The sequence below is a fragment of the Varroa destructor genome, unplaced genomic scaffold (genome assembly GCF_002443255.2).
Source record: "Varroa destructor unplaced genomic scaffold, Vdes_3.0 BEIS01000003.1, whole genome shotgun sequence".
NCBI classification, from domain to species: Eukaryota; Metazoa; Arthropoda; class Arachnida; order Mesostigmata; family Varroidae; genus Varroa; species Varroa destructor.
Genome location: NW_019211456.1, coordinates 22,482,582 through 22,510,210, shown reverse-complemented (window position 1 = coordinate 22,510,210; position 27,629 = coordinate 22,482,582). Strand labels below are relative to the sequence as shown.

Here is a 27,629-nt window from a genome sequence, read left to right as displayed (position 1 = left end):
CAACGATGCTTCGTCATAGCGCCTTCGCCGTATGTATTTTTTTGCGTTTGACTGTGCCGCCATTCCGTCACCGGCAAAAACGTCACGGCCACTTTCCTGCGTAGGAAGACTTCAGATCTTTGCGCATCGGCTCTTCAGCTCTCCCATCGGTTGCGTCCGCTGCCGATGCGCGTGAGCGTGCGGCCACCCTCTCCCCGATTGCGCGAAGTCCCACCGCAGTGCGCGCGGGTTGTATCGCATCGCCAGCGAGACGACTTCGGAACAGCGACTTCTATCATCATCATCAACAACCGCAGCAGCAAAGACAGCGGCTGAACTGTCTCTAGTGCGATGGTTTCCGCTCCGCCAGAAGCAGATCCGCGCGCGAGCAGCTGACAAACTGAAGTTTATCTGTTGTCTGTCTATTGAAGCGACTGTGGTCTACTAGGCTTTTCAGATTCGACGGACGTTGTCGTTGTCGGAAATTATGGTGAGGACGAGGACGGCATAGCGCAGAGCAGTACAATTAGGCTCGCTGACGACAGAGAGCGGCGACCATGCGCGCACCCGTATATGGTGATCGAAGGCAGATAGTATAGCAAATAATACTTAGTAGTTTTGCTTCTGAGTCGATCTATTTGGTACGGATCTAAGCCGAGTCTGCCCTAACCGCGAGCGGAAAGTCAGTTGCGCAGTGATCGGGCTGAAGTTCATGAAGTCGAAGAAGAAGTGATCACAAACTGGTACCAATTCCTGTACGGTATCTTTTCGTAGCGTGCCAGCACTATTCCCTCACAAAAAAACCGAACTTACGTTGTTAGCTCCGTCGAGATTATGCCCTATGGAAATTGTTGCGGTTTCTCAAGTGCAGCCAAAAAACATACTATACACTGAACAAAGATCTGTGATAACCAGCTGGCTACAATCGGCAAATTCGTAAACAGGTGAAAGACTTAAACTTCGACGTTTTTTTTTCTCTAATACTGAATATACTGGGATATTACTGTGTCGTCGTTGATCTGCTTCGGTGTCGTTAACCATATAATCCCTGGACTACGGAAGATGAAAACCGATGCAATCGAAGGTGTGGCACCACCAAACAACGATCGATTGATATGAACGTTGATGACGTGCGATTATAAGTGAGATAATAGAAGGGTCGAAAAAACAAAGAAGCATTGACCTTTTGTCTTCGTTTACACGACCGGCCGAGGCTTCGACCCACTATCGAAGATGTCGAACCGCAAGTTGGCCAAGTTCTTGATTGTGCTAGACAACGAGAGTCTTCTGTATTTTCCAGGCTCTTTTCTCACCGGGCAGGTAATCGTCGAGCTCGACGATGACACCCCTGTACAAGGTACGAATCTGGCAAACGCATATGCATATGAACGGAAGTGGACTGTCTGACGCTCAGAGGGTATGCAAATAATCTCACGAGGCGGAGACACCCTTATTGCACGATTCCGACGTACGCTCGATCACTATAAATCGTATACACACAATATTGAATTAAAAACTTTTGAATCCATTCGAAATCTGGCCTCAAGTTCGTCTCATGCATTGAAGCTTAACTTGCTACCGTATCGCATGCAAGAATACTTGCAGAGGATACGCAAAATCTATGGGAAGAGTAGCACTATACAAAATTACGCTCTATACCCAGTGGATTGTGGGCAATAGTTTCAGCTCTAGCTTCTTGTGACATTGACCATAATTCTGCCCTGATACATTTCACCCCTGTCCTGTAGCCATACGGACATCAGCAAGCGTAGTAACTTATCAGTATACGTAACAGATAACTCGTTGGGGAGCGATGACGTAAATGCTTTGCTATTACTTCATCCAATGGTTTGTCACGCAAAAAGATTTTTCGCTTTGCATGTCAGTGTGTCCGTTCGAACATCTGATGTCGAACCCTGCTTTAAAATAGATCTTTCCTTTCAAACGCCCCGCGAACAGTTCGCTTACGTAATGTTCTTCAAACTTAGCCTAAACGGCATTGCATGAAACAAATAGCAAGCTGAGATATTTTCACGTGATTTAATTTGATAACCTCTCCTTTTGTATCAAGCTGATAACTTACTTCATGCATAGCATTGGATGCATGTTTGACCGTTGTTTACATCTTCCATCCGTAGATGTTAGCACTCCTATCACCCAAACCAGTGCGCACATTTATAATAATACGTTTCGGTATTCGTCTGTAAGTATATATTTATTATTTTTACATTTAATCTATATGCTGTAAATAGTCGTCGGCGACACGAATCGTTTCCGTCGGCAGAAGTGGCTTGCCGCGCGGAGCAGGCGCGATCAATGAATCTTCATACACACGTCGACGCAATGGTGGAGCAACATCGTTCGACGTGAGATATTCTGGAATCGAATGTGTACGAAGTATAGTGGCTATGGCCTGACTCAAGGCACGGCCTTCAAGGCTAAAATAATTTTCATATGCACGAAAAAAGTCGCAGAGGATCATCATAGACGATTAGACGCTTGTGGCCGTCATAATGAATAACTATATATGACGAGGTGATTTTTTTTTAACTATGAATAGTTATTGTTCTTTTTAGGCGTTACGGAGCATTTTGTCTGTTGCTAAACGTTTAGCAGTACGCCGCGAGCTGACTACGCTAAGACAGGATGTAACGTCGACTGTTGCCGTGTTGGTAGTAGCTGTCGCCGTTTGATAACCGAAACGCATTACGGGCGGAAAAGCTAGAAAATGACTAGATTTATTTCCCTTGCGTCCTGAGACATTCTCATTTGGTGTCGTTAATCTGACAGTCACAGATAAATGGTGGACGGAGGGTAGTTGCGTAACTAGAAAGTTCTGCACGTCCATACAACGGGTAACTTCGCTTGAAGCAACATCGACTAACGACTAGATCGGTATTGTAGTAGTAGAATTAACGCCGCTTTCTGGGAATCAATGCATCGCCCGACAAAATGGCTTCCGGTCAATATCAACTTGACTAAAATAATGGATCGATTAGAAACGAGAATAGAGTCGGTGAGGTTTTTTTCTAGTCTGTTTGAATTTGAAAGAAGCACATTATTCAGCTAGATTACGTCTGCTACACTACATCAAACTCTGTTTACTTTTTCTCGCTTTGGTCGTCACTGACGACAGTGTAGAAACACTGAGCAGTATCCCTGAATCATCATGTATCTTTGTTCAGTTGAAGTTATGTTTATCTTAATTCTAATTCTAATCTTACTGAGATTCTTGCTGCTGTAACAACATCCATCCTCAGTCAAAAGCCTTCCTATCTGACCATTTGTATAGGGCAAACTAGCTTTTAGGTAACCTACCCAGAAGATTGTTCGTTGACGCACTTTAGTTAGCTGCAAATTTTAGATGATTAGGAGCGGGTCTCGCTTTCTCAGGACGTCACTGATCAACTCATTTACTATACATTTTCTCGTACAGTCTCAGTTCGAGACCGCATCTGTTCGTCGACGTTCTGTACATTAATGTCTGCAACGGCTGCGATTGCCCTGTGTACTTCAGCTCTAACGGTTGAACCTGGTCGTTGATTTTTGAATGTACCGTTTTTGCCCGATAATAGCTAATTACTACTATTGGCTCGTTGTTGTCCGACATCGTTGTTACCGCCGTGGCCGTTCCTATTACCCAATCATCTTTCCGCTGCCATAAATCTATCTGGGCCAATAGCAAAACGATTTGGTGGGCGTAACAATGAAGGGCATCTAGCCTCAGAGGTATCACTGTGGACGCGAATACTCAAGGGTACAATCTCTACTTTGTGTTTTTGACGATTCGCTCTGCTGTAGACGTACGTACTTCGCCTCGGAGTCGTAGTCACGATGTACGAGCAGCGAACGCATCGTATCACCCACGAGAGCGTCAACGCCGAGGGCCATTAACCGCTATTACAATAGTCGTGTCGAGTTATGATGCTCGCCTCGTCAGCTAGCCCGCCTTACCGATACACGCATGTAAAGGACAGATGGCTATAAACTATACAGAATAAAAGTCCTTCGTCAGTTTGTTATGGAGCGGAAATGCTTTTCGTCTCATCGCGGCACCGCGCGTTCCCGTCCGCGCTGTGTCGTAACCCAAAGCGGACTTAAACTTAGCGTAATGGAAGTAAAAGTAACTTAAAAATTTCCACTATAAAACGTACCACATGCGACAGATCTTGTGATTTTGACCAGCTGGCTAATGTTGTTGAAATGAAGTGTGCCGTAGCGCAGTGTATTGGTAAGAAGTGTCAGACGTCACAAAATGTTTGAACAGCTGATGAGTTGCCTATTATACCGGTGTTCACCGATAGCCTTGATATCACTGACGTACGTTGAGGTAACGCCAATACCTACGCCGGGATGCTGTTGGCGGACAAATTTGCAATTGGCCACGTACGATATTTCCATTTACAGCGCCACTTCCGACTGAAGTATAGCCAAGTATTAGTAGCATAATTTTATGCAGAATTCTCACCCGTACACCATTATTAAGCATTCAGGATGTGAAAAATCGTTGCAACAGCATTGAGATTCCCGAAAGGTCATTTATCGGGTGTGCACCATCACCCAATTGTAGGATTTTCTTTGGTTTCGCGTAAACTTAGCCTTAATATGTGGCTCTTTTTTGTTAATCCAACACCGCACCTTGGTAACAGAGCGGCTGTTCTATTACAGCTCTTGTACGCTAGTGTCCTACAGATCGAAAAAGATCACCGAACGTATCGTCATATTATTACCGAACTGCCGGTTGGGCCGCGAAAAAACAAGCACCTGCAGTAGCGAACACCCAAAGGAATCCTTTTGTCGACAATTAACCTCTTCTGCTCTATTCAAGGAGAAACAGAAAAACTTTTTCAAACCTCTCTCTTTCGCTCGACTTACTGTCGACGGACCCAGACTAGCGAGTCATTGGCGTGGAATCAATCGATCGGCGAATGAGCTGAAATCGTGAAATGGATAAATTGACTTTGTCGCTAGACTTCATTTCTCTGTAAAGATCAAAGCTGTTGGTTTCCACCCACTCGCGGCCGTGGGTATCGTCGGCGTTCGGCGTTCAGCGTAGCTCTACGCGGTAGAATTAGACTGCCACCACGCTCGACCGTATGGCAGCGTTGATATGGCGGCCAAATAAGGATGCGGTCAATGAACAGCAATGGATTAACTATGCTATGTTCGAACTGGCCGAGTAACAACGAACCGAGTACAGGCTGCCCTGCAACATTGAAGCGTAATGGCATGGTAATTGGCGTTACCACAGATGACCCAGTGTCACCAAGATGACTCATGAATCACAAATGTAAAAGACAATAATGGAGTGGGCACATCTATTCCATAGTCCGCAGTGAGTATTCCGCAGTAATAAAATATACTATGTTATACACTACGATGTGGTAGGGCTTGGCTTTGGGCAACTATCGGAGATGGAGAAGTTCTCTCGAACCAGCGACATGCTCGAACGGTGAAATATTTCACGTTATCATAGCTCATCATACGGGCGGTTATCTGGTAGACGTGTCGCAGCGAGAAAAGGAGTCAACATAGCATGACTTTTTGTAAATAAATTCAAATTAGATTGCCGTCTCATTGGAAATGTCAGTCGGGTCAAATCGCCACTTACAGAACTCATTAGAACAATACATTGGCGCTTTTTGTTATCGGGCCGGCTTTTGGAGTAGATTCGCCGTTTGTATATGATAAGCGTTTCTCATATAACTTACGTTGCGTCTAATGAACTATCAAAGCGCCGTACAAAATACAGGTCCTGGGCTAGATAAGCTTCCTCATCGTCTCACATTAAGAGTTTCATCGTTCTCAAAGATACGCTCAACTTATTTCGGCACTGAGCAGATGTTCGTGAATCGTGTTTTTCGTACACGATTAAACAACTGTTTCCTTTTTGGCGACTGGCTAAGCACAATGTGCATGACTTGTAGTGCAAGAATTTATGTAGAATTACGCTTTTGTGTAGTTTTCGTATGACACATTAGCTTTACGCATACGATACCACGCAACGTTCCGCGGAGCACGAAGTAAATCTTCGAAACGATGACCATGGACATGAGCCTCCGGGTGTCTTTACCAAATGAGCATGTAAACACCGAAAAAGATCTTCTCAGATGAGGCAACATCCAATTGCATACGTGACATGCAAGCGGATCAATTCCACGTTTTGTTGAAATTTCGTAAATTTAATGCAACACAGCTTGTTGCCTTAAGTGAAAAAGTTATCAAGAGGCTTTAAGGCCACCTCAGTCCTCCAGCGGAGCTAAAAGGCTGCCATAGCAGGTGAAAAGGCATTCAAAAACGCTATAAGCTGACAATATATACTGAGTGGTGTTCGAGTTGTAGTAAAAATTTCTTATCTGACCGTAAGTTCTCTCCGTATCTGACCGTAAGAGAACTGCTTGACAGGGAATCGTACCGTTTATTAAGTTGCACATAATAGGTTTACTTTGTAACGAAAAATCGTGGGATTCATACTATATTCATGAGATTTCCTTAGATTGCTTGATACAACTTTCCGCAACGGGTGTGAAAATTTATTGGATAGCTTGTCTGCGTGTCGAAGCAATTTTTCGTTACTCTGTCTAACGCACAGGATAATTCTTTATAAAAAGACGATTTTTTTGATAACTTTTCCCAGCAAGACAACGGTTGAAAATGACGGGAACCTTAACCAGCCGTCAACTACACAGTTTACGTTGTTGTTGATTATCAGAACAATGATTAAATTGTTGACAGACCACAGACAAAAGAGCGGTTTCAAATGTGGGCTCGCTATTTTTATAGCCGTTTATATACGTGAAGTTAATACGTACGAATGCCCGAGGACCATTCAGTTTATATGTACAACACTGAGTATCTATTATCTCGTCGCTGTCAGTTTTGTTATAATGCTTTCATACGGGTAGCATACGGCCGATGTTTTCATAATACGAAGTTACCCATACATATAAGCGTGAATATATATTACTGTGCTTCTGTTCGTGATTGCCAGAATCTAGTCGGTTTTTCTAACTGGGTTGGGTCAGGGTTACTCTATCGGCAATTGCAGCAAGATGGAGCAAAGTACGGCTTCTGTGATGTCGTATCATTCCAATAATTGGATAACATCAACACTGCATAAGAAATATATACATATATCTCTTGCTGATAGATATCTCTAATATGGCCCTGGCGCTCACACAGATTGTATGTTATACTTATGACTATCTGTGGGTAAAACATTATAATGGCAACAGAAAATGACCATTATTCATAACTATGCAAAAAAGAAAATACGCCGCTGCATAGCACAAATACTATGATGGTTCAGCAGAACCAAGCGTAAAGTGATTTAGATTGTTTAAACTGCTTGATATTTAATCGGACTTGATGAGCAGAGAGGTAGATTATCTTTCTTTGGATGAAACGTGTCCATACTTCTGCTTCCGTTATTTTTGTAAGGATCTTTGGGCAGCTGTGGCACTACTACATGCATTTATCTTGATAGCAAAGATGTCCGAACTAAGATCGACTTGCAAGTTGACTGCGCCCTCTAAATCATTACCAATTAGCGCAGTGTTGGATAAGAACGACAGCTTTCTGTATGGCGTATAGCTCAATAAATTCTACACAATAGATTCTTTCTTAAGCAAAATAGCTACCTGTAGCAGATACATGTTACCGCCACCGATCAGGCAAAAATAGGAACCCTGTGTTCGTAGCAAGTTTCGTCTAGGCACTTGAAAAATCAAGGTATAACCACTGTTGTCTTGCAAAAGCTGGTGGTCAATAGTATTTTACAGATTCAAGAGTGGCAGGAGCGATATGCGTTGAATACGGTGGGCGTGGCAAAAGCTTCCATGTCACCGTGGCGTTATCTTGCCAAAGAATGACGCCGTTCCTTCTCGAGAGGAGACTAAGCCTTTATTGGTGCAACGCAGTTGGAATCCTTTCCAGCAGTGCAAAGTAGGTTTTTCGCCATGCAGCGAGGATCTATACGGAATGATGTCTTCAGTGGCCCACCAACACTACACATATGGCGTTTCCTTGTTGTTGCTTTTTACTTTGTATGTGCCAGGCCTGACTCACCGATTGGTCCCTAGTAGCTTTGCTTCATTTAGTTGACCCGTTGAATTCGATTCTAGTTACCTGTGGTAATCCGATTAAAAAAAAATTAATTTTTCGACTTTTTTTTTTTACTTGAGTGCAAATAGTTCACTTCTATAAGCCGTGACCTGTAGCGGCAACGCTTGTCGAGGCATATCCTTCACTCATTGATTCCATTTCATCAGTATCAAGGGAACAGAATCGGCTCAGACAAAAAAAACATAAAAGTTTTGGGCACCAGATTGCTTCGTGCAGATCTACACGGATGGGTGCTGGAAGGCAGCACGGCATTCGATCAAACGTATTCGCTGCAGTATCTTTCTAGTATGAACCTGGACAGGAAAGCACATCAAATGTTTCTTGTTCAACTAATCGAACGGCTTCCGGCTTAATTTCATTAGTGAAACCAATGGCAATCTTTTTGTGAAGCTAACATCACTAAAGGCCTGCCATTCGGCGGCCAAATATGAAGTGATAAGATTTTCTGCGATACCGAAAAAAAGGAACTTCAACGGACTTTTGTTCCGAACGAAGAAGCCATACATCTAATAGCTCTGTAGCAATAATAACTGTGGAACAATAATAATAATGAATTAGCTAATTCTACTAGCAATCGTTTAAAAAAAGCGTAGAACTGAAAGCACTCGTACGATTCGTCGTGTACGAATATAGCCTGGCCAATAGCGAGTCTTTTTGACGAAAGCCTCTTTCTGCATAATGCGCCACGTTGCTATGTATAAAAATTATATCATTTGTCTTAAGGCCTCTTGAAGGTCTTTCAAAACCTTTGAAAATGCAATGGACGACCGACAACCTTACTGACGATCAATGTACGTCTAATGAATGGGAATTAATTCAAAAGTGATTTGACTTTGTGACACAACGCACGGTGCTGTAAATTTAATTATCTTATTCATACATAACAGTACATATTGTTTTTACGTTCTTCAAGTCAAGTCCAACACCTTGTAAAAGATAGGAGGTTAATTCTTGCGAAATCTGCCGAACGAATATTTTTCGTTTTTTGAAAACTATTTTTTTCTTTAGATTCAATTTCGTCGGGCAAGATTCTCAAGTTTATAATTCCAGGTAATCCTCCTTCAACAGTATTATGTAAAGCATAACTGTCACTCCATTATGATACTCCATTACACTGAATAGCAGTATTTCAGTACATAGATATTTTCTGAACGTAGCCTTTTCCTATGGCCTCATTGCTGCACGGTACGAGAGACTCGTACACACAATCATAGCTGCTGTACTGAACAAGTAATTGCCGAAAGAGCTATGTACTTCTCTTCGACCTTTATGATATCCAATTTATATAAAGTATTGTGCAATCAGCGATACTTTGCTCCTGTGTCCTTCATTCCACTTTCACTCTTTCGTGACGCGTGCTCGTTGCTAACAGCTTAATGATGCTGTTACTGTCACCACAATTATTTTCTTGCGAAGTTCATAAACTATGTCCTTGTGTAAAAAATCGCTCTGTGGATCCTTTGACGGGTACTAATAGCTTCTGCTGCCCAGGCGCCCCATACATCTTTGTCAAGAAGGTCGCTAAAGCTAACGACCTACGATGTCTTACCAGGAGGGCAAGATCCAACGCTATTGATGCACCTGCTTCGTAAAATTTTTTCAGTGTTTTCTAGGTGCTTCGGGGTCACGCAGGTCCAAATGAATCAAGCGCAGTAGTGGTTCGCCGGCGTAATTCGCACGGTTATATTTAAATAGACAGAATGAAAAGGTTCCGAACCGACCTTCGCCTACTCTATATGCACCTCTTTCCTAGTCCACCAACAGATAGTCGTTAAAAAAGCTAACACCGCAACTCATTGTGTTTCTGTAGGCCTATACTTCCATATTGTGGGCGAGGGCATCGTCAAAATGTCAGGAAACGCCAATCAACAGGATAAAGAGAACTACATCGATTTTCGAATGCGACTCCTGGGAGAGAACACCAAACAGTCGGTCGCCTTGTCACCAGGAGTTCACTCTTTTCCCTTCAAGCTTGGATTACCACTTGGTAAGATCCCTAACGTACAACCCTCTCAGTAAACAGTACGTAAAGAGTTATTCTACTGACCGTGCTCTCGGCCGTGATGAGGCCCTCGGGATAGGAACGCTAATATAATTCGCGTGATTTAACTTTAAAGGCTCGACACATCACGAAGAAAAGGCGATAAGTGAGGTTTTCAAGCACATTGTCACAACATTGTTACTGACTGTATGTTACTGTTCGTTACAGGTATGCCATCAACGTTTCTGGGAAAACATGGGTGGGTTCAGTATTTCTGCAAAGCAGCTCTCAAAGAGCCAAGTGGACTGACGCACAAAAACCAACAGGTGTTTATAGTCATGAGCCCTATCGACCTTAACCTTGAACCAAGTCTGCTCACGGTAAGTCGACCAAAATTACCATTGTCAGTCAATTGAGTCAGCTCAATATAAACGCCTTTTGACTTAAGAAAGCTTTGAAATTATTATAGTAAAAAGCAGTCTTTTTGAATCAATTCAGCCTAGGCAGAAACTGAATCGCACGCAATTTCTCTTGTAGCTTTTGACCTACCCTGTATTTTAGCCGCTTGGCTTTGTATTGTAAGCCTTTTTTGACTTAATGTATTTTTCAACAGAACCCCATACCATTTGGAATATCGCTTCTCAAACCCTTCAATTTCGAATAGATCCTATTTTCAAGTTGTTGTAATATAAAAAACATTATAGGCTGTATGAAACAATTGTTCATAAAATAGACAGTCATAGGGCTGCTGAACTGCCATTGGGTTCCCGAGTGGCATTTATAATGAGCCAAAATATGCCCACATGGCACTTGGTCATCCTTTTTGAAATTAGCGTTTATTGAAAACTGGCAGGAGTGCGAAGGTCTAAGCTTAGTCATTTATCTACTTCGGAACAAAAGGAAAGGGCAATTGCTATAGAGCGACGTGTGGTTGTAAGCGATAGCTTATTGTATCTATACGATTCGTTGCGGTCCTAAGAGTCCGATAATCTACGATGAATCGTACTACTGCAGCCTTGTTTTCGTTATCAGCAAATGATATTTCCTCCGTACTATAATACGTTTCATACATAATCGAAAATTCATTTTCGTCCAGATACGCCGAGTAATGCTAGTTCGATATTAGCTATTGGTGGCTCAGTTTGCACGGCACCTTTAGAAGGAGTAACGCTCGATGCCTCGAGAAATGGCTGTGCAGATCGATTGAAGGTATCTGGAAGTTGTTGGAAAAGGGGCGGACATGAACTGTTCTTTGTGTCCGCTATCGGCGAAGCACCTTTTGTCGTCAGTTCGGGACAGAGTTGTGCGGGTTTGATAGCACGGCAGTCCAACGGACAGTTACGCCACGCACGTATAGACAATGTGCACGCAGTTAGTAAAGCTTAACGCGAGGTTCTATTAAGGCTGAGAATCGCTTGAATGGGCCAAGAAGGCCTTGTTGCTGTTGCGACCGGCGCTTTGATGCTTAAGAGTCCTCAAGACGAAATGTTTAATCGCTGGATAGCCAGTGTATGATAAGCGTAGCACGTTTGGCTGTAGGGTTAGATAAACAAGCAGATGAACTATAGTCGTTTATAATATGTTGCTGTATGTATTCATCTAAAACAAATGCCCATATATCTCGTACCACTGCAAACCGGCGTTTTTTTTGTGCAAACGACATATACGTCTTAAAGAATCATATACGTCCAACAAAAAAGACCAAATCCATGGTAAAAATTCAATAGTTCATGGAAAAGTATGATTAGGTTGAACCTCGATGTGTGCAAGTACTTATACTCGCTAGATACACTCACACTTAAGATCTACATAGTAGACTAAGTGTGCATAAAGAAAATTCATTTTCTGAAAGCTACACAGTGAATACGCTATATACAGGACAAGGAAAAGATCTCTTGACAATTAAGGTGCTAATTTAAGATCCGATACAAAAATTGACGAATTATTGCAGTAACAAACGCGTCCGTTTAGCAAAAACCTGACAACTTTCAAAAGGCTTCTTTCTAAATTTTCCTATAACAGTCCCCCCCCCCCCCATCCTATCTAATATTCCATACATACGCACTGAGCCTTGCAGTTCACCTGGCTAATGCTTAATTTTTGGCTGCTTCGAAAAAGGTGTGTACGTTTTAAGCTCAAGTTTTTGAAGTTTTAGAAAGTTGGTTCATTCTGTATCTGGGCTAAAATCACTGTGGCCTACGGCATTGAAGTTCAAATGGCGATTAGTTGTTCGACCCCGTTCTTGTTTTCATGAAGCATAGATATTAGCAAAGGGACGGGAGCATTGTTGAGTTGGCCTAAAGTACTTTAAGCTCTTGCACCACTTGGCATTTTTATTTGGACGAAAAGTTCTTTATTGTTTTGCATTATAGGAATTTGTACAAAGCACATATTACTAGCTGTCTGCAGTTGCTGGTGGCTGTAATACGAAAAATAGTTTAGCTAAAACAGAAAACGTAATACGCTATCTGTAGTGGCAATGGCTGGATGGAGCCTAAAGCTTTTTCTGTTAGCGAGCCCGTTCGCGCCCCAACGCAAAGTTTCAGAGACTAAAACGAAAATGTAATTGCTTTGTTTGTACAGAAAAGGGCAACATTTTGACCAGCTGGTTAAAGATAGGTCATTATCACATAAAATAGGGAAACGATGTGTTATTACGATCCGCAGAAATTTTTTTTTTCGCATACAAAAAGACGCACGTTTTTGAACAGGCACTATATTTAGATCGTCCAGATATTCTAAATAATATAGATTATTGCTTACTGTCGTATATCAGGGTCGACTTTTAGGCGAATAGGATAGAGATTTGGACTAGCATTTCTATGTGAAATAATGCCTACGGCTGTATAGGGAGTAAAACATTTAAGGTAATTTTTTTGATTTAGCTAAAACTAGCAAGGCTTTTTCGTGTGTCTATCAATCTGGTGTCAGAAGTGACGTTCTAATTCGAATATTTTTTAAACAGCGAAGCCAGCGAGTGTCTATTTGCCGGGCACCTTTTACAAAGATTCTAGATTTGTCGCCTATACTTTACGAACTGGAATCCGCAACCTTGATTTAGGTTTGGTAATCACTATTATCTGGAGATTTCGCACTAGATGACAAATTTTTCAATGCATATGTACGTGTATTAGGTTAATATTCATTGACTTATCATTTGCATTAATTCGTCGACCTAACCGCTCAGGACATGCAAGCAGGGTTGGTCGATAGTTTATGAACTGCTGGCAAGTTTATCTCAATAAAGCGAGGATTGGAGCCGCAATACATAGTGCGTTGTAGAATACGCGAGTGCGCCACAGAGTACTCTATTTTCATTACGTGCAAATGATGCTTACTCATTTGTGGCTATGTGACACTGAAACATCTATATAGCAAATTTACTCATGTTCAAGCGTACGGCAAAGTCAAAAAGAGAAACATTCGGTCGAGGGTGATAACGACGATCTAAGATGACCAGGGCGGGGTCAGAACCTCCCCACTTCCGCACAATTATACCAGTAATGCGGCTAAGATGCTTTACGTTAATAGTATCTACTTGCAAACAAAAAAAATAATTTTGCTGTTAGAGCACCTGTGTTCAATTGGAAACAACTCATCTAAATATTACCTTGATTGGAAAATATTTTCCATAATATTGGAGACCAAAATAGACATATCTCAAGACGCATTCACCGCACCTATTTGAAATTTTCAAAAAAAAAATGCAAATTAGGAAGTTAAGGTTTAAGTAAAGAGGTAAACTAGGTATTGATTAAATTTAGTCGAGCCAAGTCAATATCTTGACAGTGATACTGGTTTAGCCGCTGTTGTCGCAGCTATATCGAAGAAACAAGAAGACATGTGACGTTTTGCTTCATCTGTAGTGTTTGTCTGCAATCTGTTTATATTATAGGTACTACTAGAAGCCACTCTTTTGGAGCATCCTTAAAAGTGAGCGTCTGCCAGAAGTGAACTCATCGTCAATGCAAGTGCATTATCGCATTTTTGGAAAATGGCCTATATATATATTAGAACGTCGAATGTTTGCTTGATCTGCTTCAGACTACGTGCGCTGAGCAACGCTGTAGGACGATAGGTGCACTTATAGCATGAGCCAAGGCTACAATACGTTGACACTTAGTAATATAACTGTTTTTAATTTAGTTAATCTCAAATCAAAACTCTTTTGCGTAAGCACTCAGTTATCTCTGTGTGATGGCGATGTCGACATCTATACCAGCTCCATAACGCGGCGCTTCCTGCACCTCATGTAATTTCTGCTCAATTTTATTAAGAAAAACATAATTTATTTGTAATATAGTTCATCAATTGTTTCAGTTTCCGACTACTGAGAACGTTCGATGCGTCCAAATCCACAAAGCGGATCATTGCCGCGGTCCAGAAGTAGCTGTTCCCATTGAACCACCACGCGTAGCCCTATCCCTATCAGAAAGATATGTTTATTCTTTGTCCTGTCGTTGGCGATGCAGCACAAGTTAAAAAGGTTGGATGGATTAACCTTTTCTTTTGCTTTTCTATCTCGATATCTTCACGTAAATTTTTTCATCATGTTCAGTTATGCTTGCAACAGAGGCCGCGGTGGATCTGCTCTTGCGGCTGCTGCTTCTGATGCGCGTCCCGCCTAGGCAATGGCATAGCAGCAATGGAAACACTATTAACAATAGCGGACGTCTACGGTGATGGCATCGTTCACCGGTTAGTTAGTCGTCACCTGATCAGTCGAAAACGAACGCGCGCTACCTTAGCGCCGTGGCCACTTCGGTGCGCCGACGAAGTGTGTGTGTCGGAATACCAAAGAGCCGACGTGACGTGATGTAACCCTGGGCTATTCTGGTCTGCCAAAATGGTGTTCGCTACTTTATTAGGATTCGCCGTAGTACCGTTGTACACGGCGAATCCTGACCAATTGTCGACAGGCGGACCCTACAATGGTGGCGTGTGTTGTTCATCAGAGTCACAGAAACGACGCAACACCTGCGTTACGAGAACAGTTGCAAATCGTATCTAGTCGCAGCGTAGAATGCTGCTTGTGAAGACATCGGCTCTTGTGACGGACAAAACGGAAACGCCGCTTATATTCTTAAGCTGATGCAGGCTTAAGACTCATTAGAACATAGATGTTATTTTTTGCGCATACTTTGTCGGCAAAATCGATTCTAAGAACAATATCCGTTAAAATTATTTCTCTAATTTTATACAACATTTGTAGAAAATACTATGAATGGCCTCATTTTCCTTGAATCATTATTCGGATACCGAAGTATGCTCCATTAGATCCTTCTTCGTGCTTATAATTAAACTTAAAGACCAAATAATACACAGAGAACTTAGCAGTTATACCAAACACAGATATAAGGAATACCTGAAAAAAAAAAAAAAGGAAAAATACAGTGGATATATATGTCTGAAACTTCAAAATCAAACATTGATCCTTATCCCAGCAGTTAGACAATAATACAGAGATGTCACCCTTATTTTTTAACCGATTCTCTATTTAATCATGCTATCACTCCTTTAGATAATTGCTCACAATTTTAAAAAATCATAGTTATATTATTAGTTGAATAGTTAGCTAACAACATGTCCCCTTTGTTCACATAGAGGTCAAAGCTCTTTTGCGCGTCACCTGCACAACATATAATATCAACAGTACTAATTAATTTGCTTGTTTTGAGTTTGTTTTGAGCTTTCTTTTTTTTTTTTTGTTTCTTTTTGAGTTTGGGTTTTGAGAACTGCTCTCTTTCGCTGGGGAAAAATTAATAGAAAAGCAAAAGCCTTTTGGGACTGCCGTTCACTGTGCAATATCTGTGTTAGTATCAGTGTCTGTATGTACATATGTATATCTAAGTAAGTACTATAATGTGTCAGCGGGTTTCCATTTTTTTTTAGAAAATTTTTCAGACCGTTATGACAGCTTCATTCTCACACACAGTGTGCGGTGACGACAGCTTTGATGGAAGCGCCGAGGCCATTTCATGTTAGGGCACATACGCGGTACTCAGGAAACCTTTCGTCTTCGTATACAGATTTATCTCCCCTTTTTTCTAGATAGCTAACGTTCGTCTGTGCCTTTGTGCATTGGATGCCGACGTCAGCGACAGCGCCGTTATTTAAGACACTATCCTGGGTTTATTCGGAATTGCATAATGACACCTATAATGGTATTTTCCGAAATAAGAAACGCCGATTAAACTAATAGTTATAATATATAATAATATAGCGAGTATAGTAACAATTGAACGAAGCTGTTTAAAGAAAGCAAAGATATTTGGCTAGTATAAAGGACTAGACCACTCTCCTGTAGGACAACACTAACTTATAAAAGTTAATGATTTTAATCTAGTTTGTGTCCGTGACAAAAGTATGTGAAGCAATGATCACAGAAATAACATTATTGATATAAGCAAAGACGTGATCGAGCCATGCTTATACTTACGTAATTTAAGACAAGGATATCACTGGAAAAGGACGCCGTGGGCACGATTACCGCCTTCATGAACGTGTTATTTACAGGTCTAAGGTGAAATTTATGCGTCTCAAAATTAAATAACGGAATATTTTGCGCAGATCTCCCTATAGTGACGTATCTTATAAATCCACGGTTCATCCACGGTTTTTTTTTAAACTTGTTCTCCATGTAAAGTGGCTAAGCGAGTTTCGATTCAACCCTCGAATAGATTATTACGTATCTACAGCGTCTGCATTTACTTTCAGCGTCCATCAACAATATGAGCGACAAAACAATCTTTCCGCATATTGATATCCCCCCACTACTTACTTGCCTAAGTCAACGTAAAGGTCTTTATGGCACGTTTAAGAACAACCACGCTCGCTGTTGCACTAATGCCCATAAAGCGCGGCAATGTTAACAACAAGAGTATGTGGAAAACAGTGCACATCAAAGGGATGGGAGCTCATTTTGCTCACCCATTTCCTCCGTTTGCATTACCACTCAGCGTCATAACGGCGACGCCCTTACTTTACGATGATGGCCGTTTCCTTAGTGTAGTACGATAGTATGGCGGTGTTTATGGTGTCATCCGCCCGCAAAAGAGTCCCCATTCCACCCATTATAATAGTTCGTTTACCGATGAAGGGCTCCTGTGTAGCCACACCCCTTTCTATCATGATAACACTACAGTATATAAGTTTCAACTAGCGCCACTACAGTGACTTGATGGTGTGTATATCGTATTGCCATTGTTGGGTAGTCAGTAACGTTCTTAACTGTGGCTGGCAGCTGTTTATCACGGCAATACCTTCAGAGCTACCAAGTTTTTATATCGTAATAGGAAATGAAACAAGTCTGATTTATTCAGCGATGTCGATTCCTCTATGCTATAATTTGAAAAAAATATAGCCACTAACGAGATTGCTTCAAGGACGCACATATTTTTCATTCGACGATAAAGCTCTATTTTGACCAACGCATCCGCAACAGCATCAACAGTTATACGGGGTAGTTTAACGTCGTTATCAGTATGTGCCCCTAGAACGGTGTCCTTCGAAATAATTGAGATTTATGTAATGTGGAGTTCAGTGTTACGTTAGTATGAGTTAAATCGTAGGTCGGTTCGTCGTACAATTGTTGCAAAGATTGAGAATTTATATGTTTACTCCTGATCCATAAAAAACAAAAAAAAACGGAGAAAAGATATTGTTTCAAGTGGCAAGGACTTTTTAAGCTGTGATTTTTTGCCCTTCAAATTAACCGGCATTATACGCAGGTAGCTAGGTCATCTAGACAGCCGTAGACCGCATGATCTACTAACGATTAGAAATCAGTTCTAACCGGCCCAAATGTCAAGTTGCAAAGTCCTTTCCCAATTATGGAACGTCCATTACAATCATTTTTCGTTATCAGATCTAATCATTTGTAAAATGACTGCTTTATTACTAGCAAGGCTTCCGTTGGCGTTCGATATAGCCAATGATATTTCGGTCGACGCAAGTATGTCTGATAGCTATTGTGCGTACGTATACTCTTGTGCATCCTTTTTACCGCAAGGAAATAATAATAGTTATATCTATATACGATAGAATTAATTTATGGCTATTGTCACCGACTAGCGAGAAAGAGTGTTGACTTGTTTTCAGCAACCATTCAACTGTGAAGTGCAGGAAAAGGTCGGCCAGGGCTGCTTTTCCACGGGAATGATCAATTGTCGAGTTCGTCTCGACAAGGGGGGATACGTACCTGGTGAAAGCATCGGCTTGAAAGCTACGATCAACAACCAGTCGAGGGTCGCTATCAAGAAAACAAAAGCTATCCTAACTGAGACGATCCAGTACACCGCCAAAAATAAGGTTCATTTTAATATAACGAATACCGAACTTTATTTATGCAAGATCAGTATTAATATCGTGTCGAAAATCTCCTTAGCTGAGTCAATGCGCAGTTCAATGTGAATCAATATGAGAGTTGTCATACGCACCATGCGTCGTCTAATCTGGTATGATTCATTCGTTGCTGTTCGCTTGTCTTCTATGATAGGAGACAAGAGACCGTAGTGGCATTCCTCTTTCAAGCGTAAAAATCTAATTTGTTTATTGATTAAGCTGGTTAGTTACGTTTAATTACCTAATTAATGAGTTGATACGTGTTTTGCGGTTGACAACATGGTTAACTATTACAATTATTAACGCCTATGAGGTGTTTACGTATTACGAGCACAGTTACTAGTACTGTCGCTTCGCTCTTCCACTACGAGAAGTTTTCTCGTAGAAGAAGAAGATGAAGAAAAAGACGAATCTCACGGGAACTCGGAAGCACCGGGCCTCCGGTTCTTAATTTGCTGGGCACATTGATGCGGTCTTGGACCTGGAACTTCGTCAATGAAGTAAATTACGACAATTTAGTTTATCATTTATTGTGCGACAGCTAGTATACTAGTTTGATCTGGATAACAGAACTCGTTTTACCGATACTTCAGGTCGTTGCGACGGAAATTCGCGAACTGGCAACTATTGAGAAAGGGAAGATCGAGCCCCGTCAAATTTCCGATTGGGACAACGAGCTTCTCTATATACCGCCTTTACCGCCAACGAACCTTCGGGGATGTCATCTCATCCGTATTCAATACGATGTTTTCGTAGGTATCCAATTATATTACTTCAGATTCTTACACATGCTAGCTACGCCAAAACAGATGCGCCTTTTAAACGAACAGTATATACTGAATTTTTCTATTTCAATATACTTGCCTTTTTCAGCTTCCATTATTTTATCTATGACGGACCCAATAGTTGTCTTTGTTCCTTCGCAGTTCGTTGTCATTCTGAAGGGCTTACAGAAGGACATCCGACTTCAATTACCCATTCTGATGGCAACATATCCTCTACGGAATCCAGATGGAACTCTTAAGCGCGGTCGAAATCCTGCACATTTTCCATCCGTCTTACCTATTTTCAGGCCAGCGAGCGAGGTCAAATATTGATCCTACAACAGGACCTTTCACATGGTATAGTTAAAGACTGCAGCAATGGTTAACCACTGTGTGCATACGGGGCACTGTAGATACTTCGTCGTGTTAGCGAATCTACTGTTACATGATACTATTAGATATAAAACACTAAGCTTTTTGATTTCAAGGAAGAACAAAACGTTTAGTTATGATAGAACGTTGACTCTTGGATGAATGAATGAGTATCCGCCCTGTACTAGAGCCAGTTGGCCACGTTTCAATTATTCCATAGGACTTATTTGGGTTATAGTAGGAAATCTGCCGATGTTGATAATTAAGTCGTAACTTACGAGGGTAATAGCAAAAAATGTAAGCACGATTTAATTGAAGTCATTTCAGTAAACCTAGCGCTGTGTAGGTAAACATAATTGTTAGAATTAATTTAAACAGGTCATTCAGTGTAGGCTGAAATAGCTTAGACAACCAAATCCATCGAGTACTTCCTAGGCCTGAAGAGAAAGGCGGTAAAGTAATAGAGCAAGGAAACAGTTTAGTCATTAATAACTGAGAGATTAAATAAACGTATTGAGCTGAATTTATAGAATTAATTGCGTTAGGTAACGGCACTTGAATGCAAGGTTATGAATATCAGTGAAGGATATTTGGCAGCGAGAGAATGTCATGCTCAATCATCAAGTCGCGGTGTTGCCCTCTAATGCAGGGCGAAACGGTCGCGGAGAGCATATAGAAGGAGGAATGTTAAAATAATTGCATATTTTTTTATTTATTTTTAATTTAATATAAATTATTCTAAAACATAGTATATTTTCTCAGTCAAGATTCCGGCACCCTTTGCCGTCAATAAGTAATCAAGTCGAGGAGCAACTGCTTACCTGAATATCGAACTGAAAGCTTTTAATTACGGCTAATGTCATGCTCAGAGTGTGTCGACTAACGGCAAATATATGCATTTGTTGTTGATCTGATGTGTATTTAGAAAGCAAAATCCAATAAAAGTTAGACTATTAAATCATTGTCGTTTCTTGCACAACAGTTCTACGGTCAGAAACCTAAACAAAAACTTCACAGAAACACATCTCATTTTGTACTAAATTTTCTTGAGACGACTCACGTATTCAGCATGTTTCCGTTGCCTCTATATTTAGTTCTTTACCGTAAACACTATGACGACCAATGAAGAAAATAAATGTAAATTCATTGGTTCCAGATGAGGCGCAAGTATGATAGCTAGGATACATTAAGTAACAGTAGTCCAGAGTAAACGCCTCGAGGGCGAAACTTCTATGAAAATCGTAACGTCCTGTATATCCACTTAAAAGTACGTGAACTGAAAAATGCGTTACTGTCAGATCATCAAAATGAAAACGCTATACAATTAGAACGTTACAAAATGTGGTTCCACTTATCGACTTGAGCCTGGTGAAGTAACGAGATCGGAGTAGTGATGGTTTTTTTAACTAACAAAGTCCGTAGTGTTTTGCCCGTAAATATCGCTCGCGTAATACATTATCTTTAGTGATACGGTTTTTTGATAGCTATTTCCAAAGTTTTTATTTCATACGAAGCTTGTATACCGATGTCTCAGAATCTTAGCAGGGCCTAAACCAGTAATCATTAGCCGTTGCGGCGGAAAATTTTGCCGTTGTTCGTAAGATACCGCTACGATAATCTACTAACGGATATTAGTTGTAACAAAGGCCACATTTATCTACGTATAAACACGCATAAATAAGCTAGCTTGATTATAGGATAATTCACCCCAAGGATATTGATTTGGGCCGAACGACGGTAACCATTTGTTTCTCAATAATTTGTTTGTTGTTTGTAAGCATTGATAAAAAATAAATAGTTGTGCTAGAAGAATAGCCCTCATAGTAACATGCTTTACCCGGGTGAATACAAACTGTTGTTCGTAGATGATGTTTCGCAAATGCCTGTTTAGCTGACAAACTCTCATTTAAGCCTGTCCTGTAGCGGTAAATACACAAAATTTATGCAGTATAGGCTGTAAATTTCAAAGCTAGAAACACAAAGTAACGCAATGGAAATAGCGATCATCAAAAATAACCCGATTGTGCTTGAGTACGTAGACAAATATTAAGATGATCATTCGGACCGACCAATATTCTGCTGATGCCTGGGTCCGTCACATCTATAACACCTGACACGTTGAGCGTCCAGGAGCGCGGCTTCATGGCGCTGATTTCATATCAAGCTACAAAATCCATCCGTGACATACCTATTTAATCTGCCTTTTTACATCACCCTTCATAGCGTATCGACGTTCAATTTAGGCTTACCCACCACCCCCATTGAACTTTGTTGCTTTAGGGCGTTTTTGTACGTAGAATGGATTTACAGGAGGCCTAGGGATTCGTAGTAATTTCACGCGACCAATATGCTTAATGAGGACATTGGAATAACTAGACGTGGTCGATACATGCGGCTTGAAGCACTGCGATGATAGGTATAAAGGTTTGGTTGTTTCCATGTTGTTAGACGTATCGTTTGGTATGCCCTTTGGATATAGAGAATCTTGTATATGCGTGTGTAAAGTCTTACAGAGTAGTCCTGCTACAATTGATAGCATAGCAGAGTCATCGGTCGGAACGAAAGTGCGTTAGTTACATCAGCAGTCGAGCAGTGCAGTTAGTATTTCTAAAAAATAATGTCCCAAAATTTCCTTTAGTCAACAATGAACGACCCGGTAAAACAAAAGTTTCTGTTTCAGAATGGCCTTGTAAGGGGTTCTATATTTAAGCATTTCATAAGATAAGGTAATTCACCCAAATAGGGGCTGCTAGTTATGACACTTGTCACATTAAACTGAAGAATTTTGGCGCCTTTGATTCTTTAGCGTGTTCAGTTTAAGTCACACAAGCGTAATCTTCCTTAAGGTCCGCTAAGTCAATCTTACGTAATATGATTTTGTGAGTACAAGCAACCTACCCTTACAAATATATTATCATTGACAAGGCCACCACGTTAACTCTGCGCTATTCACCGACGCTTTGCACTGGCAAACCTGCTGGCAGCTATAGTAAATATGTTATTGTTCACAAACTTCGTAACGATGAAATAAAAAAATGTCTTGAAATACCCATTTTCTAGAGCTGTCAACAACTTATAGAACTTTCAATAATACAGAGCATAACTCGTTATGAACGCTCCCTTATAGCTTATCAGAATAGAGGTTTTTCCCCTGTGAGAAAAACTGATCTACACTCTCAAACATATATTCAACACGAAAATTAATGTGGCTTTGATATTAGAGCTATTTGGTAGTAATGCCTCTCTTGACTCATTTGTTGGCCGGCTTGACCGGGTTATATAGGGGGCACCTTGACACAACTTCCCCTACCGCTCAAAGCGTGTTTAAATGCTGCTTAGACCTCATACTTTTCAGCGGTATTCCTCTTTTCCCATTTCTCAGGTGACAAACACAGCTGCCTTTAGCTATATACATTTGAAATAATATTACGAACTATGATGATAAGTTCTTAAAATATCCTGTTCGAACAATACCTGTAAAAGAAGCCTTCTGAGGCAAAATAATATATTCGCTTATATTGGGTACAGAAATTTATTAATATGGCCGCAGTTGATCGAAAGCAATTAAAATTAAGCCCACACATAAATAACAGTAAAATTAAAAAATCGCCCTCAAAGACAATGACCTTGAAGACGCTATCTTACATAACTAATGCACTTCTGTTTTGTTATTATTAAATTTTTAATGCCCTTTTTAAGTAATTAGAAAATAAACGATAAAATTGAAAAAAAAAACGATAAGAGTTTTTGTTTGCTTGGACACAAGGGCTATTAATGTACGTTTGCGTTAGCAGTCAGTAGCTTCTGAATAGTGAAACATAGATGATTCGTTTCGATTCTCTTAATAAGGTTGAACATAACTATTATTGATATTGTCGATACTATTTAAAATATCATAGCGCCTATTAATCTAAAACAGTTTAATATCTGCCTATTTGTTGTCTGCTGTTTGTTTCCAATTAAAACAGAAACGAACGAATTCATGTATAGTCATTGGTCGATCACATTAAGATAGCCGGGAATTTCAAATAGTGTTGAGTTTAATCAAAGATATCGCCGGATTCAAACTAAATATCTGCATGCCGTTTTTTGTGTAAAAGCTGCGTTCCTCTGTTTTTCGATGATAGCCTTTTTGACATCTAGTGACGCGGGTGAAGCATTTTAAATTGTTGTGTAATAAAAACCGCTCATTGAAATTTGTAGTACAACGGCTGTTCACTAATAACATATACGAATATTTGAATCATTTAGGAAGACAGAGATGATTTGAGATGGCATACAGCAATGATTGTTATTTTAATTTTGTCGATGGCAAAGACTATTGTGAGCGTAGATTAGTTTAAAGTAAACTTTGTTGATTTTTGATGCTTCCGTGACTGTACATGAGCTCGTAATGGGTTTACGAAAAGATTTCACAGAAAGTAATACACTCTAATAATTACGTTTATACAAGAAAAGCGATTACGGATAGAATGTACTCAGTGGGTAGGAAGGTTAAATATGCAGCTGACAATGTGGCTCAGTAGGTGAATTATAAAGTGTCTCTGTCAAAAATAGAGAAGAAAAAAAAAAGAAAATCGAAAATGGTTCACGCCGTATCAAGGGGACAGGATTATTCTAATTGAGGTACAGGAGGACGCGATCTGTAACCATTTCCCATCTGCACGAGAAGGTACCAAATGTCGGTTCACTCTGACCAGCTGTCGTAAAGCGTTCGAGAAACTTGCGCCAAACTCAAATATGTGCTCTTCACCTAAGCTAAACAATTGCAAAGTTGGCCAATTGAAGACTATGACAGGTATTATACGGATAAATCGGATTTCAAAATTTTAGGTAGTGTACGCTTAATACGTCTACGGGCGTTCTGGTGAAAAGTCGACGAGTTCTGTGTAATTCAGTAGCAGTAAAACATCCGAGCAGAGCGATGGTGTACACTGTGTTGTTCATCCACGAAATATATACCTATGTTTCGTCAGCGAAATTGTTGAAAAAAAAACCGATAATACAATAAAATCATTTAAAAGCAAACTGCTCCAGATGTGAAAATACTGTCCGAATGAAAACCACGTGTTCATGCATGATCAGTCACTATGTCGTAAGTTAGGCACTTATCGGTAATGGTGTTGATGTTCCGCCGTGATCTGAAAATTTGTTTGAACGTGAATCCGATCGAAGACGTATGACATTATGTCAAGTAGCAGGTTGGGGATGGCCAGGAGATCACGAACGTCTTACAACTCGTGTTGCAAGTATAGAACCAGAACTCGATAGACATGGTGCGTAAGTGCACTCAACATACCATGCCGAGCATGCAGCGATGGTTACAGCCAGAAGTGATAGACCAGCGTAGGTGCATCTTCTTCCACAATGGTTAAAAACTGCATCCATGTCGTCGCATGCACTACAGTTAGAATAATAAATAGAAGCAGCTTCCATATAAAAAGGACGCACGCCGATCTTTAGTTTCGGTACGAAGCTATCTTTAATGGTACTTCATAATTTATGAAATTTCTAAGTGGCCTTAATTGATTGGCCAGTGATTGTACTTTGCTGAACTCTAATAAACCACAACTCGATTAATGATCGATAAGTATAAATAGTATTCCGAACTCATCTAGTCAAACGTACCTTGTAAAAATCTTTTCCTACTAGGCTTTTCCGCTCATTACCGCGTCCGTCAACACGCCCATGTCACTGATATCCGGCTCTATACAAAGTGTTTATCGCAGGTATCGTATAAGATGTCGCATTGAAGTGTAGCTTGAAGAACAAAGCTAATATTAAAAGAAATTAATTTTGAAAACGATTTCAGCAAAGCCAGACTGTGATTTTTCTGGGGGACTGATCTACCTTGAAAGCTCTACCACAAGTCCTATTTTGAAAATTATCTTCATTCGATACTAATGTTTACCATTGAGATGGATCAATTTGGTTCAACCAACCTTCTTTCTATTAGCTGAACAAAAGCACCATGTTGTTGAGGAATATCGATTGCATCATTGGCTTATTGAAACACTCGGGAACAGTGATTTAGTCCCATTTCGTGTAACGTTGTTAATAAAACTTTTAGCTGTTAATGTGACATTGTTACCGCACTGTCCCTGCACTCTGTGGGATATAATGCCCAGAAAAGAGGCAGTGATCATGGCGTGCATAACAGGTTTTCATACTTAACGCACTTTTACGGTTGGTACGGTTCAGGATTAATGTAAATTTATTGGCTTCGCGTTTTGGAATAATTAACAGAGAAGATTAAGCATAAATTACATAGGACACACCGTCGCTTAGAACTCAACCATTAACTGTCTTTGAATACGTTTAAACATAAGACCTGGGACATAGCTCTACTAACTAGTCGTCTAAAACGGATATTTACCAATTAGTGAGATTAATGGAATTATATTAAGGCAGCTCGAATGATTCAAGTTACCTATTCGAAAAACGTTACGTTTGCGCTTTTTGAGGCAATGTGTACCTTATTTTTGTAAGGGCTAAAACCCCTCAGGGTCGATGGACCCATGATTAGCAAAAAAAGGCCAGGTCATGTTTGTAATTACGCAAATGGTAACAGGGAAAGCAAACTCTTATGAAATACAAGAGACCGACTATAGCTGTCTCTTATATTGTCCGCTCTTGGTACGGTACTGCGCTACCTTTCGAATGTAAGTTAACGGAAACTCGGCACGTCACAGGTAAAAAAAAAAACTGGAATTATAGAACGCTTTAGTAAACAGAACAATCCGACATTTGTCGAATACATTGCTAACATACTCATACGACTGGCACATTGACTTGCTTGTTAATCTGTCTAGACTTAAATAAGCCGCAAATTGTAGTCAGGTTCTACAAATTGCGAAAATGTCCGATATCGTTTTGTGTAAATAATTCATATTTTTTTTACGTTTGACGTTTAGGTGCAATACCTACAGCGTGTTCTGAAATTTATAGTGCGCAGTTAAGAACCGGGACCAAGTTCAGAAACGAGAACATTTTTCCAAGGGTCCATTAGACTTCGAGGCATGCGTTACTGTAAAGTGCTGATTTATATACACCAGTGCCACATTATCCCTTTTGGCAACGCGGAGACTTGCGCAATCTTCACTAAAATATGTGTAAGGATATAAGAATCATTACTTCAATTTAGATAGTGAAGATATACGGACGTATAAAGAAGGCCGTCGTTTTTGTTCGCTACTCCATCAAATTTAGGTGATTTGACATAAGTAGTAAAAAAAAAAAACGATTAACTTATCATGGCTAACTTCAAAATGGAATTAATTAAAAACTTTTTATTTTTTTGATTTGCATGTGCCTCTACTTGGAAGGATGAGGCTACCGAATTATTGGGGCAAGCTTTAATTGGCGTATCATTGTCTCTTAGTTGTAAAACATGCCTCGATGGTCCATAGTTTTCCTGGAAAAATGTTTGTTTCGCTATCTTCTACCATTCCCTTAAAATATTTACTGTTTATTCAGATACGTCTTATATAAGAAATGGCACACACTTTTGAAGGATAGCCACCTGGAAAGCCATTAACTAACTAAAAGTGGCATAGTTCCCATATAAGTAAACTGACCGCTTGCATCTCTTTAATTTGCCCTCTGGAAGTGGATTAAAAGGAAAAATACTTATATCGACATGTGAAATTTATTTCCTAATAACAACTTTTCGCTATTTTAGAGTTTTTCTTTTGTTTTTGACGTCGTGAGATTTGCGTCTTCACGTTCGATCACCCATGAAAAAATAAGTCAGCTTCAAGAAGTGATCAAAACATTTAGTTTACAATCTCGATTGATATTCCGAGCTTGCATTTATGTGACGCGATCATGTACGATAAATTTTCAATGTTTGATAAACGAGAAGCAGGTGTTTGTCTTTTTGTAGTTGCTAACGAAGACGATGTATCTGTCGCAAGCTTTCCCTTCTTAATTGATTCTTATTTTCAAATAGTCAATATCGAACCTTCTTTCGCTAGTATCTTGCTGTGTCTCGACATTTTGTGCTAGCGAGCGTCTGTTGGGTAGACGGGCTAGCGACGCAACGATAACCCACCGGCGACAAAAAC

General features: G+C 40.4%; 1 protein-coding gene and 1 long non-coding RNA gene across 4 annotated transcripts; one reads left to right on the top strand and one right to left on the bottom strand.

Moving 5' to 3' along the window:
* Vdup1 (arrestin family protein Vdup1) lies at positions 1-20,521 on the top strand. 3 transcript variants are annotated; one of them, XM_022797362.2, is made up of 6 exons: positions 25-1,336; positions 9,914-10,090; positions 10,313-10,464; positions 18,185-18,394; positions 19,021-19,179; positions 19,354-20,521. In XM_022797362.2, the coding sequence occupies exons 1-6, from the start codon at positions 1,213-1,215 to the stop codon at positions 19,522-19,524; spliced, it is 993 nt and encodes a 330-aa protein (XP_022653097.1). In that variant the 5' UTR covers positions 25-1,212; the 3' UTR covers positions 19,525-20,521. The 3 variants fall into 3 exon arrangements, with proteins under 3 accessions (XP_086838919.1, XP_086838918.1, XP_022653097.1); XM_086982793.1 differs by lacking the exon at positions 18,185-18,394 and having other exon boundaries at positions 1-1,336; XM_086982792.1 differs by lacking the exon at positions 9,914-10,090 and having other exon boundaries at positions 14-1,336.
* On the bottom strand, positions 828-3,169 carry LOC147756681 (uncharacterized). Its single transcript, XR_015323194.1, has 2 exons — positions 2,063-3,169; positions 828-1,460 (listed from the first exon to the last, which is right to left on the bottom strand). It is a non-coding gene; the product is annotated as an uncharacterized LOC147756681 (long non-coding RNA).
* Positions 20,522-27,629: the final 7,108 nt, after the last annotated feature.

Excerpts from the sequence above, each read along its gene's own strand:
- Vdup1 (XM_022797362.2), top strand. The coding sequence starts at position 1,213 with ATGTCGAACCGCAAGTTGGCCAAGTTCTTGATTGTGCTAGACAACGAG. Across the intron at positions 1,337-9,913 it reads CGATGACACCCCTGTACAAG|GCCTATACTTCCATATTGTG; the intron begins GTACGAATCTGG and ends GTGTTTCTGTAG. Across the intron at positions 18,395-19,020 it reads AGTACACCGCCAAAAATAAG|GTCGTTGCGACGGAAATTCG; the intron begins GTTCATTTTAAT and ends CCGATACTTCAG.